At 46.3% G+C, this 14,510-nt stretch overlaps 1 protein-coding gene across 1 annotated transcript; it reads right to left on the reverse strand.

Annotated features, from left to right (window-relative positions):
• Positions 1–1,540: 1,540 nt before the first annotated feature.
• FGF16 (fibroblast growth factor 16) lies at positions 1,541–10,472 on the reverse strand. The gene is made up of 3 exons (XM_061409657.1): positions 9,947–10,472; positions 3,896–3,999; positions 1,541–2,541 (listed from the first exon to the last, which is right to left on the reverse strand). The coding sequence occupies exons 1-3, from the start codon at positions 10,218–10,220 to the stop codon at positions 2,296–2,298; spliced, it is 624 nt and encodes a 207-aa protein (XP_061265641.1). The 5' UTR covers positions 10,221–10,472; the 3' UTR covers positions 1,541–2,295.
• Positions 10,473–14,510: the final 4,038 nt, after the last annotated feature.

Consider the following 14,510-nt stretch of genomic DNA (forward strand, 5'->3'; position numbering starts at 1 on the left):
ACGGATCTCACAAGCCCTCAGAAGTTAGGGCTATGTATCTAGGTAGTTGACCATACAGAATATAGTAAAATTTTGGCTTTAAAATAAAGGTATAATGCACATTAAAAATGTGATAAAAAATGTCACACAGCTGATTTTTACCCTCCTCCCAGAGATCTCTAGAGGTGGTGTTTCTTCCCTGTAGCCCAACAGACATTGCCATCAGCCTCTTGGCTCTCCAAACCCTCCTGTTGGTTCTTCAAAGTGGGGCATTACCCCTTTTAAGAAACTTTCCCTACTCACCTCAGACCTGTGTAATCTCTGCCTTGGTGGTTCCATTGGCAAGCACTCTAGTCTGTAATCACATACATGGTGCAACTTAGCACTTTCTATCATACAGCCTTATTTGCTCTTTCATGTATGTATTCTCTGTTGGGTACTTAGATTTGGATGAACTTCTATAGAGTTTATGGTTTTGACTTTTAAGTGAGCTGCTATCTAAACTATTTGTTTCACCAATCAGTTGGGAAAATAGTGGATGTCACTAAGGAGCATCAGGAGAAACTATCCTAACCCCAAACCTTCTACGAGACTTTTATTCCTTCGGTTCTTGTGTCCAGACAGCATTTGCTTTGAAAATGCAAATAGCCCTATACTCCCACCTCAGTAATTATCAGTAAAGGGGTCAGGGATTTTAAAGCAAGATATCTAAGAGACTGTTCTGGAGAAGAGAGAGCTCCAGGAATGTCTTCCCCACTTCAACTAGAGCCATTCTTCTTTTATGGACTGAAGTTATCCTAAAACTTTATGTATAAGTCATTCAGATACAAAAAGAATTCTTTCTGAAAACTATTCTTTTAGAGTACTAGGTTTCAAACTTTATTGTGCACAGGAATCCTCTGGAAGGCTGTTAACATGCAGATGGCTGGCCCTTACCCCCAGAGATTCTGACTTGGCAGGTCTGGGGTAGGACCTGATAATTTCCATTTCTCACAAGGACCCAGATGATGCTGCTGGTAAAAAGGCCATATACTTGAAGAACTGTTGCTTTAGGAAAATGTGTTAACAGATTCCCATAACTCTCTAGGAGAAACACTGGTAGAGGATAGGGGTAGGGGTTTGGAGAGGGAGTGGGAGAACACCTCTGGAAGGGAAGGTTGACTAGTTCAAAAGATCACTCTCCCTATTGATTGCTGTTTATTTCAAATCACCTCATCTTCATATGATAAGTAAGAAGCCACCAATTAGAGTTGCTGACCTTTGGGCCCTAACCAAATTCCAAAGGAGGGTCTCTCTATGCTTAGTCCTAAGCACAAATGGGAGCTTCCATAAGAGCTGATGGTCTAGGCCTTTCTGAAGCTTTGATTCACCACTAAGTTTAAAGTCACAAAACCAGAAAGAACTTCAGATAGGGCTCCTAGATAATGCTAATATTGTAGATAGCGAGTCACCTAGGCTAGGCAGTGTGATGCCAACATCAAGAGATTCTAATGAGTAGCAAAAGAAGCCAACAAACCTTCTAATCTTACTAAGTGTACAAATCAATAGAGTTAGACAGTGGTTACAATATAAAGACAATTTTATTGCCAATAAAAGCCTTTGATAACTCATTTATCCTGTTTCAGTAGGACCTTATTCTTTCTGATGAAAATCCAGTCATAGCATCTCTCATTAAAAATAAAATTATTTTGAAATAAATAAATATATAAAATAAATAGCATATACATTTCATAAATAGTTTGTCTTTATGCACAGTATCCATGCTTACATTTTAATATCATTTTCTTACAACCTACCCCATCTCCCACTTTCAACGTCAGGAAAACTGCATGTCAGGACAGATGATAAATCTGCAGAGCCAATACAGGAATGGCTTGCAGCAGGGCTGGAGCCCTAAGAATTTTCTTAATGAGACTTCTCCAAAGCTCTGTAGGTAGCATCTATGGCAGATTCCTTGGTCTTTCATTTACCCACTTTAAGGTATTTGGGTAGATTGTGGGGCAAGACACCTCTGGCCCTTGGTAGGGGGCCCCATTCTTTCTTGTGCCACCTCAGGGGAAAGAACATGAGTAAAGAAAAAAGTATATACAAGATTCCCTCTAGACCTCCCCATCCCCCCACACCCCTCCCCAAAATAACCCAACCTTAATATATACTTTTGAACAATGAGGGAACAGCTGGGTCGAGTTGAACAGTAAGTGCTTCTTTGTTATCTAAATTGATAGGAAAGAGGATTGAAAAGCTATGAGTATAGTGCTTCCAGAGACAACTGTGGCCCCAGAGTATACGGGTCACAGAGATCACACTAGGGGTCCGTTACCTATAGCGGAAGAGGTCTCTGGACATGGTGGGCAACTTAGAAGGATCTACTGGCCTGGGTAAAAAGTGGGTGAATTTCTGGTGTCGTTTAGTCCTGTATCCCTCCCGGGGTGAGCCGTCTTTATTCAGGGCCACATAATACTGTCTCTCCGAGTCCGAGTGTTTGTACAAGGTGGAGGCATAGGTGTTGTACCAGTTTTCTTCAAACTGTTCCCGGAAAACACATTCACGTGTGAGTTTCTTCTGTGAGGGTGAGAAAATAAAGTAGAGCCCATTATATGACTATTTCTCCCATCCCAGCTTGCTGGTGGAGAAACTAATAAATAGCACATTTATATTAGAAAATTTCAGGCCTATCTCCTGGTATTACTGAGGCATCTTCTTTCCAAATAACATTAAACAGTCTTGTCTGTATTGCTTTCACCCTCTTTCATGAGCCACACAAAAATGTTTCAGGTGAGATCTTTTCTGAAAGCAAGAGACTGGAAGAGATGGGCTCACCTGGTACTCTGAGCCTGAGAATTTCTGCTTCCCAATGCCCACTGATACCTCTGTACTTTTTCCCTATTTAGGGCTAAAGATGTTCAAATCCATTGAGATTGCCATCAATCATGTCAACTGACAGGCAAAGGCCTCGAATCTATATAAAGCTCCATGGGAGGCAAGCTGTGATCTCTCCTAATGAAGGGTCTCAGGGCCTGTCAGTTGGAAAGCCAGGAAAAAAATCTCCTTGAGAAGTTCCTCCAATCTGGCTACTTCAAGCTGGCAGCTCCTGGGTCTCTTGCCTCTATCCCTTCTCACACTTGATTCAGCCACAATACTACTTGCTGGGGTTGCCGATACTGAGTGCTGGGGACAGGCCTATCTCTTAGGTGTCAGGGAAGAATGTGCTCTGATTTCATGGGATGCAGGCAGCCAGAAAGTATACTCTGTGACTCAAAAGCCAAAGCCAGGAGTTAGGATCCCCCAGAAGGGTTAAGATCAGCAAAGTCACTTACCATTCCCCAGCTCTGGGCTGGCTTCCAGAATAGAGAACATGTGCTGCAGCCAATACAGTCCTAGCTGGGGACTTAGGGCTGTCACCAGACCCTGGAATCCTTACTCTTCATTTGTTTGTTTGCTTCGTTTGGCCTTTGGGATTCAGCTGAAGCGATTTGGACATCAAGGACTTTGTTCTTAATTTCAGAATCCTCAATCTCAAGGCCAGCTCTCACTGCCTATTTTTGTGCCAGCTAGTTGGCTACTCCTCTCGGTATCCATCACAAATCAGATATACTCCTTGGGAGGGTTAATGCCTCAAACCCTTACCATCTACTGACAAACCAGTACAGCTTCCTATTATTATCAGATGAGCTGACACTCTAATGGAGAAGGCAGAAGCAATTATACCACAGAAAAGCTTCTGTTTTCATGGGGACTGAATGAGTGAAAGTGTTATGTAGCAAGTTCCTGGGCAGTCAAGAATTGACTAGAAGACACTAATCCTTTAAAGTTGACAAAAGTGCTTTCAAGTGCTAGATAAAGTTTTGCCTTACATTATCGAAACACTGGTGGTAATAGCTTCTGAGAAAAAAAAAATAAAAAACTTTAAACTTACCGACCCATAGAGTTCTCCTCTCTCGTTCATTCCTAAATACAGGCCAGAGTCCACTCCCCGGATGCTGATCAGCCCTACAGCCAGGCTGATAAACTCCAGAATTCCTAGAGCAAAACAATGAATTCCATTTCCATCACTGATATCAAGCTAACAGAAAGCTATCAAGGTGACATGAGCTGGTCCTTTATCCCCAACTGAAGGCCAGTGCTATGTGCCTTTGGTGAATTACCTGATGAAACCATCTTTTGCAGCAAGAATGGAACCTCAGAGAAGAAACTGAGTCTCTCTGGGCCTCAGTCACTCCATATGTAAAATGGGGGACAATCTCTGCCTCTACTCAACACTCTTAGGCATATAATAAGGAAGAGACTGTGAGAAGGCTTTGGCTACAAAAGCTTCATAATTTCAAGGTACTATTAAAGGCCACCATTTCAACAAACAGGAGGGCAGCTTTCAAAATGAAACAATGTGGCCAAGTTTCTGTATCTTCCCAAAGTCACTTTCTGATTCCCCAGAGCTCACAGCATTACCTTGCTGTCCTCTAGGCTGAACTTGTTTTGTACCCTCTTAGCTCCCATGTCCTTAAAGCCACATGAGGCTGTCAACTGCCTGTAGCTGACTCTAACAAAGGCCACACAGGCCACTCACTAAGTTTGTTCCTCTGTCCTATGGCAGGAAGCAAAACTTGGCCTGGTGAAAGCTTTCTCCTCAAAAGTACTTTTGGCCAGTGCAGCCGCAGGCCAACAAGCCTGTCATTCTCCCCTTCTCTCCTGTGGATTTTAAATCTATCTACGGCAAACAGTTGGCAGGTAGTATTAGACTTGATACTGATTTGAGATGTTGCAACTTTAAGGGGAAGAGGAAGATATTCAGAAATGTTCCTCTAGTTGACAAAGTTAGAGGTGAGAATTTGAAAACGTTTTCATTTACCCAGCAGCAGCAAGGGGGAAAAAAGACATTGAGTACTAAGTGGGAAAAAGGAACCAGAACTGAAATCCTGGGGATACTGAAGACTTAACAATTTTGTTCTAACATAACACATCTATTATATGGATACAGATGCAATGGTCAACTAGATTTCTTTTTTATATTCTCTAGCCTTATTTTTCAATGTATAGATTAAAACTTGATACAACTGACTCCAGAGGCATCCAAAGGTATGAAATGAGCTCATATCTGGCTGTCTTTCTTATCAAAAAATGTAATTATTAAGGGTAGTAATATTCTATGTAATCTATATAGGGAGTAGGACTGATTTCTTAAAGATCACTTAAAAAAATTAAGTGGTCAATTTTGAAATCAGGTTCAAGAGTCCAGTGGGAAGTCTTCTGAAGAGCCCCAGTGACTCGGGCTAGTGGGTGGGTATTCAGGTATGGAAGCTTCTAGGGCACACACAGACCTTTTCAAAGAATGTAACTCTCTTCTGCTGCCACTGTACAGAATACTCAAAGCATAGCCTTTGGCCTGTAGCATTGACATCCTCCAAGTTTCATTCTCAGTCTGGTGGTTACTAACTTTCATAGCACATACACACAATAGAGTTTTGGAAAAGGAGGTTGACACAAGATGGTAGGAGGGGAAGGGAAAATTACCCGGTGCCAAGTAGGGGTTAAGCAGATACTGATTTAGTGGGCCAAGACCTTTAGTTACACTGAACAGGGTTCTGGTTTTGGTTCTGCCCTGTTTAACATTTTAATGGATGACTTATAAAAGGACATGGGGACTGTTTACCCTAGTTCCAGAAGACATACAGCTGAGAGGGTAACAATAAAAATCCAGAGATTTTAAGAGAATGGAAAAATGGGCTGACTCCAACAAAATAAGCTTTGATTAGAATAAATGTAAAGTCCTGCACTTTGGTCCATAAACCAGTTAAACAAGATATTTTGTGTTTGGAGTTGTGTTGAGGGGAGGTGAGCCTTAAGTACTAATCATGAATTTATCTATTTCTTTTTATTTCCATACTCCTCCCCCCTCCAGGCAACTATGTATATTTTCTTGAAAACTTTGGACTGTTGGACTACTCTTTTGTGTTCCTGTGCATTTTTGTTAAATATATCTCCCCATCTTTGGGATGGGGAGATGTGGCTTAGCAAAACATACACAACAACAGCTTATGGAGTCTGATTGAACAAGGTAAGCTCAGTATGGCTGAGTCATGAGATTTTAAAAAGCTAATGTGAAGTTAGTCATGTAAAAATTAAAAATTACTAAAAAGCTAATTAAACAAATAGAAAATATGAAATAAAAATTAGTATGATTTAAGACTGTATTGATTGAGATCTAGTAACTGGCATAAGGGCAGGGGTTGCCCCATTCTACTCTGCCTCAGATCACAGTAAGAATAGTTTTGAATTCTACTCTGTTTAAAAAGGGCCACAGAAAACCAGGAGGGTGTTCAAAGGAGAGTGGCCAGTATGGCCAGGAAATGAGAAGTCAGTTCTGGGTGGTAAACATTGAGGGATACCAACCTGCTGGAGCCTTCAGTTCTTTGCTTTGCTTAGGCAGTTTACTTCTACACTTTGAGTCTTGGTTCCCTCATTCTCTAAGTATCTCATGTCTCTGACCACCCTGAGCTCATTAAGTAGCAGAGGGCAGCTTGTGATCTCACCATCCAAGACCTGGTGTGAGAACAAATCATGAAACCCAAGAGGTGTGGCCTTTGAGTCACCACGGTTTTTCTCCAACTCTGTTAACCCTGGTGCCAAAGGACAGATCATACAGGAAGTCACTTGGGTTGTGTCCAGTAACCAGGGGTCTCTAACAGTTGGAATCATCCCTGCCCAGCTGTCTTTGGGCATCATTTCCCTTTGCCAACTTTCCTATTTGCTGGATTCAAACTGTGGGAACCCAGTGGCACATGATGATGGAACAGATATTCCTAAACCTTCTCTTGAATTCCAGCCAGCATGAAAGGAGAGAGAAAATAAGCCAGTTTCACATTTTCCCAACTACAGCTGGAGAGGGGTGTTAACAGCAAGATGTTAAAGCAAAGTATTAAGTAGACAAAGTTCATCCTCAGAACTTTCACCCCCTTCAAAGCCCAGGACCTCCCTCTACTCTGCTTCATCTTGACCTGCCCACCTCAGGCTCTGGCCTGTGTTTGATAATTTCCAGATTCTTCTTATACTTTTTCTCCCATGGCTTCATTCAAAATGAATCTGTTCTGGGTCCCACTGCTTCAGAACCTAGCTAGATGACTGGCTAATATGTCATTTAATCTAGTTCCATAACTCGTCTGAATGCCCTCAGCCATCCTTTCAGCCCTTCAGGGCCAAGGCAGTGCTGTTTTGGTGCCTGGCTAAATAAGAACCAGATAGCTCAAAAACCAAAGCAGCTGCATAAGCTTGTTGCATCCCACCTGGCAAGAGGCCTCTCCTCCAGTCTGGCTCCCAAGCTCTATTCTGCCAGCCCACAGGTGCCCCTCAGGAATGTCAGTATCCTTGTGAACCTCATGTAAACGCCACCAGCCAGGCAGAGATTGAAATACTCCTGGCTACTGATTGCAGAATGGGGGATGGGTGGGGAGGGGGAGCATAGGCTGTGCCAACAGGTTATTATTTGGAGTCAAGGCTGCTCTTGGGCTCAGCCTGACTCTTTCTGAATGCATGGATTCCAGGGTAATCCTTGGGGGCCCTGCTCTCCAATTACAACAAATAGCTATTTACTTTACATGGCCTTTGGAGACTACCTCTTCCCCCCAAGCAGAAATCTATAATATTTTATATCTTAGGTCTGGCCTATTTTACCCTGCTGGAATGTTGACTGCTAAAGCACTTATGGAATGTTAAAGTTTCGATTTATTGAATACCCTGGCTGATTAACTCAAATGTGGAGCGAGGAAAGAGTCAGCAAATTCAAACACCACCACTTTCTTTGCCAAAAGCTAAACTGAGGAAGGGTAAATGTGTGCTTGAAAGTTGGTAAGGGATGTTACAAAGAGACAGCTTTGACCACGTATCATTTCCTTTACAGGAAATACACAGATCTGCCAGAAAGCCAGGGAAGGAGGGAAGGGAGAAGGTGATGCAGAGGTGGTCTCTGTGAGTAAGTGGGTGAGTGTGTTTTAGGCAAAACCCAAAAATGAAGCAGTCAGTTAAACAGCAGTGAAAACACCCCTTCCTCCTGCCAGGTTTATTTCCTTTGGTTTCTCCTTAAACTTAACACCCTTAGCAGTTTGAGAGAGAAAAGAAATCAAGATGTGTCCTTAGGGAGGTAATTAAAGACCACTTATCCCAAGAGCCTATTACTGATTTACGTTGACCTTGTAGGTTATTGGGCTCAGCTTAGGCACAGAGTCAGACCAACACTTGTAGCTGCTGGGAGTCAAGGTCATAGTTTCTCCACCTCTGCCCCCCCCACCTCACATTTCTCCATCATTTCAGGATTTTTCTTCTATAGCTCAGGAATGAACTACCCCAATATCTTTAGGCCATTTCTGGGAGCTTTGGGGGGCTCTGAGGCCAGGGTGGGAGTCCTATTCCTTCTGAAGAGGAACAAAATGGGACTACAAAGTCACTGGCAATGGAAGGGAAAGGAGCCAAGTTAACCCTAGTTCTCCCCTCACCCCCCCACCCCACCTTATCACCCTTTTGAGGACCTGCTGCAAGTTTATACAGACACCTGTACCCTTCCATTACTCCCACCCCACACACAACCTACTGTACTCCAGCTCTCCAAGTACATTTTTCCAAGATGACATAGACTTCATTAGGGTTCCTGCTTGCTCCGCAAGGAAGACCAGCCCTGGCCCAAGTTGTCTGCTAGACTTAGCCTTGCCCAGCTATAGGCCTCTGTCCCCCCACCACCCTCATCCACCCCCAGCTTCTTACCATGGTGCACTTGGAGGCAGCTCTAGCAAGACATGGGGAATAGGAGGATGAGGCAGTTTGGGGGGAGTGGAGGAGGATTGGGGTGGGAAAGGAAGGGTGTCAGACCTGCCAGTAGGCAAAACTTATCACTGGCTTAGGGACAAAAGGTATCTTTGGCCTATAAGGTCCTTGGGGAGGAAGTGAGGACACTGGGGGATGCTGGGACCCAAGGAAGGGTAGCTGTCACAGCACCTGAATAGTTTAGTAGAGGACAGGAAATTGAAAATAAAAACAGCCAGATTATTGAGGAGTGAACACATTTGCATGGTAACACAATGATCTCTGTCCCAGATCAAGGTTTATATTAATTGTGTTCTGCATGTGAGACAGGCAGCTGTGCCCTTTGAACAGGCAGAGAAAATCCTTGATAGAGGTGGGGTGTTTTCTGCCCTGGGCCCAGGAGACACCTGTTTGGGGGGCTGGGAGTGGGCCCAGGATCGTTTCCTCACTGAGGCAAGGAGTCCAGAGGTAGCTCCCGGGCAAAATGTGCCCCAGGGCTTGTACCCTTACACACTGGCCACCGGGAGGCTTTCCTAGTTTCTCTAATACCCAGCTCCCGCCGTGCTGTCTGGGTTGGCCCCTAACCCAGGCAGAGCAACACAGAGGCAGGCAGGTGCCAAGGCTGCCGTGTCCCCATAGGCCAAAAGCCACTTGGGCGCGGGCCGTCCGCACATAGGGTCCATGGCCGACGAAGCCTCCTGCTTCAGGTAATCTGCCGCGACAACCTTGCTGCCGTCGAGGCTCAGCCTCGCGCTGTAGCCTCGTTCCCCGATCTCCTCGGTGGATGCTCCTACTCCCACCCACCCCCACCACCCGTCCACCCAGCTCCACCTGCTTTCCTTGAAAGGGGAAGCGCAGCGTCCAGGTCCCAGAACAATCCCTCTAGCTCCCCGAGGAGGTAGGATGGGGTGGAGAAAGGAGAGGACGCATCTCAAGGTGCCCCCGCCTCCTCCTGAGAGCATCCGAGGGTGCGGGGCGCCCCGACGCCGAAGCCCGGCTCAAGTCCGCACCCTCACATCCCGCCTGCCCGCGTCTTCAGCGGCCTCCCGCCTCGACGAGCCCAGACAGCGCCGGGCGGGGCGGGAGAGGCTGGTCCTCCGGCCCCAAGCCGCAGCCTCGAGCCGTCGGCTCCCCAGGGCGCCGTCCGCTAGCCTCCCGTCCCTCCCGGCCGCGTCCTCACCGAAGCGGCTGTGGTCGTGGCGGGTGCCGTGCACCGTGCCGTTGGGGAAGATCTCCAAGTGGAAGCCGGTGCGGCAGTACAGCTGGCGGCGTCGCAGGATCCCCTTCAGGTGGGCGAAGTCGGTGGGCGAGCCGCGCTGCAGCTTCCCCTCAATCTGGCCCAGACGCTCGTTCAGGAAACCCGGGGAATCAGCTAGAGGCACGTTTCCCAGAGACGAGGAGAAGCCGTGCAGATCCCAGTCCAAGGAGGCGAAGACCCCCCCCACCTCCGCCATGGCGGGGCGCGCGGGGCCGAGCCGGGCCGCGGGGCGCGAACTGCCTCTCCCAGCCGCGGGCGCGGGCTACTCGGCGGCGCTCGCTCGCTCGCTCGCTCGCTCCGAGCTCTACGGAGCTGGAGTCGACGTCTGTTCGCGTCCAAGGAACTTCTCAGCCGCGGGGAGCGTGGGGCAGCGCGCTCCTGACCTTGCGCTCAGTCAAAGTGCCGCTTCCCCTCCGCATCCATCTCCCCAGGCCTCTCATAGCTGGCTTCGTCGAGCTATCAGATGCAAACGGGACTTTATATACATACCCACTCCCCTTACATTGACATATTGGATATTTAAATACAAGCCACACCTCAATGGCATCCCCTCGGAGATTGGTGTGTGTGTGTGTGTGTGTGTGTGTGTGTGTGTGTTTTCCCCTCCTCGTATGCTTTTGGCTCTTTTTGGGAGAGGGGGGTGGAGGGGGAGAGAGCGAGCGAGCTTCACTCCCTCTTTTATTATGAAAAAATGGCAGGAAAAAGCTACACATTGCAGTGAGGCATAACTGCTTTTGGCAGGTTTTTCTGAAACTGCTGATGAAATAACTGGAGCCCAGTACGTGGAGGCTGTTGGCGTCCACTGCCACTCGGGCCTGTTGCGTGGAAGTCTGTCTGTTGCGCGGGGGAAGCACCCACCTCCCGCGGGGTCTCCGGCTGCTTGCCTTTCGAAAGTGGTGTGAGACCTGGGGTGGGGGGGTGGGGTCACGCGTTCGTGAGTCCCTTCTTGTTCCCCGGCTGGTCGGAGGCTGCGGAGGGGCACCTGGCCTGGGTCCCTGGTTTCTTTGTTCTGTTGACCCCCTGTCCCACTCCCCACCTGTATGTCGGCAGGAGGCTGAGGAAGTGAATAATCTGGAAACGCATGCAGTTGCAAAATGTGGGATCTGGGGGGTTTCGCTGTTCCTGCAGCCACCCAGGCGGGGGGCCTTAAGGGATCTGGGAGGAGCGGGAAGCCCCACAGAAGAAAGAAGGCATTTTTTAAAAAGGGACGTTACAGCTTAGGAAAAGGAGGGGGGAGTAAGAAATAGCGATCTTTTTGAAAAATGATCTCCTCTGGCTTTCTGGGCGCGCTTTTACAAGGCTCTCGAGAACAAGCTTGATGAGAGGCCACTGGAAGTCTGGAGGGGGTTTTCCTCCACCTCTTTTCTTGTTGGAAACAGGTGTTTCCTCGCTCTGTCCCGTGCCCTCCTTAGATTCTATCAGGAAGAGCGGTAGTTGGGGCGGGAACTGGAGGCACCCAGGGGAACAGGTAGCGCTGAGGAGGCTTGGGGAGCTGGTGCCCGGCCTGCCCCCTGCCTGGCACCTGAACCCTGGGGCCCCTCTCAGGGCCTGGCGCTCAGCGTCCTGCTCGCTGACTAAACTGCGTTGTCTGCAGTTCGCACCCGCGTGGGTGCTCTGTCTGTCTTCTCCGGCTCTGGCTGCAGCAGGAGAAAACTGAACTAAGAGCGCACCCCATCCCCGCCCCTCCTTTGCAGCGCCTCCTGCTGGAGAACCTGTGTCTCCCGGCGAGTTGGAATTCAGTCTCTGGAAGGGAAAACCCTTTCAGTTTAATTGTATGTGTTAGTCACTCAGTCGTGTCCGACTCTTTGCGACCCCATGAACTGTATCCCGCCAGGCTTCTCTGTCCATGGAATTCTCCAGGCAAGAATACTGGAGTGGATTGCCATTCCCTTCTCCAGAGGATCTTCCTGACCCAGGGGTTAGAACCCTGGTCTCCTGCATTGCAGGCAGAATCTTTACCACTTGAGCTACGGGGAAGTCCTGCAGTTCAATTGAGTTAGTGCAATTAGAGGTCCTGCTCCTGGGTTCTCAGTGCTCACTCTCAAGAATGGCAGCAATTCTTGGTGTGGGACACCGAGGCTTGGTTATGGTGTGCCTCTCTAGCTCAGACAGAACCTCCACAGCAGAGTGCAAGGTCTGGCAGATGGTACGTGCTCAGAAATCATCTTCTGATGTGCACTGAGTAGTGGGGAACGCAGATGCAAATAATCTTCCGACTGTACAGGACACAGAAATGCAAAAGTTAGCGGCTCTATTGGAGTATATATGGGTGAAATGACAAGCTATTTGCGATTTGTTTCAAAGTAATCTAGAGTGAGAAGGAATGGAAGTTTAGATGAGATAATAATATTGTTCATATTACTAATTACTGAAGCTGGGTGATGAGTACATGGGTGCTCATTATATATTTCCTCTATTCTTTCAATAAACACACAAACATGAAATGTCCATAATAAAAGCTTTAAAAAAATGGGACTGCTGTAAAACAACAAAGAAATCCTTCTTTCCTTCTTCATTCTTCCCTTCAAAGAGTTTTTGGATTTAGTGAGAAGGTGGGGGAGGTGGGGCAGAGGTTAAGACAAGAATACAAATGGCTAGAATACGAGGCAGTTTAAGGTGTACAGTGCTGTGTGGATTCAGAAAGCAGAGAGACTATTGTTCTGGGGGTTTAGAGGGGGTTCTGGACCAAAGAGGCCTTTGTGATGGATGGGCCTTGAAGGGAAGATGGGGAAGATTTTGCAAATTCAGACGGGCCACTTCTAGAAAAAGTAAAATAGTGATAAAGCAAGTAGAACAATTTTAATTGGTACACACTAATTCTTGGGGGTTTTGGTGAATGTCATATGAAATAATGTTGTTAAAATGGCTTTGAGAAGTATGTGATGTGAAGGAGTTAGATGTCTCTATGATTATATAAATCACACATTGATAATGATCAAAGGCCATTTCTTTAACAGTCACTTCAGGGAATTTCTACATTCTTTGTCTCCTAACATTCCCAAAGTCACCAACCCCAGTTGCAGATCTGGAATCTTACCTGTTCGAATGTCAGCATTACATTGCCATTCTGGGGTTCTTTTGAGATTAAGCTGACTGATAATTCTCTTTTAGTAATGTTTCCATGAAGTATCCCAATTGACAGAGCCCTTTCATGAAAGTTATTTAATATTCACAACCTTGTGGAGTAGGAGATACCACTCTCCCTATTTTAGAGGTGAAGGTAAGTGATTAGCACAAAATCATATAAGGAACAGAGTCATCATTTAATCTCGGATCCACTGGGGGCAATTTACTGTCAATGTATGGGCTTTGGGATTATGCAAAGATTGGCACATGAAGGACGGTGACATTTAAGAATATATTCGTTTTACAGAAAATCCTCAGCAGGATATAACCTTAGGGCAGCATTGTGCTGGATGTATGGAATGGGAGGAAAGTGTACGTAAAAAAGAAGCAGCCCTCTCTGGATTCAGGATGTTACTTTTAAAGTGAAGTTAACTGTACCCCTTCACAGTGGTATTGTGAAGACAGAATGAAATCACTGGTGGAAAGTGCCCAGCATTCGGTCTGGCACACAGAAGATACTCAATACATCTGAGATTACATCCTCCATTCCCAACACCTCACAGGGAAAATGTGAAAAATTAAGCAACCCCAAAGAAAGGCAATGCCAAAGAATGCTCAAACTACTGCACAATTGCACTCATTTCACACGCTGGTAAAGTAATGGCCAAAATTCTCCAAGCCAGGTTTCAGCAGTACATGAACCGTGAACTTCCAGATGTTCAAACTGGTTTTAGGAAAAGCAGAGGAACCAGAGATCAAATTGCCAACATCCGCTGGATCATCAAAAAAGCGAGAGTTCCAGAAAAACATCTATTTCTGCTTTATTGACTATGCCAAAGCCTCTGACTGTGTGGATCACAATAAACTGTGAAAAATTCTGAAAGAGATGGGAATACCAGACCACCTGACCTGCCTCTTGAGAAACCTATATGCGGGTCAGGAAGCACAGTTAGAACTGGACATGGAACAACAGACTGGTTCCAAATAGGAAAAGGAGTATGTCAAGGCTGTATATTGTCACCCTGCTTATTTAACTTACATGCAGAGTACATCATGAGAAATGCTGGGCTAGAAGAAGCATAAGCAGGAATCAAGATTGCCAGGAGAAATATCAATAACCTCAGATATGCAGATGACACCACCCTTACAGCAGAAAGTGAAGAAGAACTAATGAGCCTCTTGATGAAAGTGAAAGTGGAGAGTGAAAAATTGGCTTAAAGCTCAGCATTCAGAAAACTAAAATCATGGCATCTGTCCCATCACTTCATGGCAAAAAGATGGGAAAACAGTGGAAACAGTGGCAGATTTTATTTTGGGGGGCTCCAAAATCACTGCAGATGGTGATTGCAGCCATGAAATTAAAAGATGCTTACTCCTTGGAAGGAAAGTTATGACCAACCTAGACAGCATATTGAAAAGC

Source organism: Bos javanicus, chromosome X, assembly GCF_032452875.1.
Source record: "Bos javanicus breed banteng chromosome X, ARS-OSU_banteng_1.0, whole genome shotgun sequence".
NCBI classification, from domain to species: Eukaryota; Metazoa; Chordata; class Mammalia; order Artiodactyla; family Bovidae; genus Bos; species Bos javanicus.

Bases quoted from the DNA above. Each gene is read 5' to 3' on its own strand.
- FGF16 (XM_061409657.1), bottom strand. From the start codon at position 10,220: ATGGCGGAGGTGGGGGGGGTCTTCGCCTCCTTGGACTGGGATCTGCAC. The intron at 4,000-9,946 runs GTGAGGACGCGG...GTTTTGCTCTAG, and splicing joins CCACGACCACAGCCGCTTCG to GAATTCTGGAGTTTATCAGC. The intron at 2,542-3,895 runs GTAAGTTTAAAG...TCACCCTCACAG, and splicing joins GAGGAGAACTCTATGGGTCG to AAGAAACTCACACGTGAATG.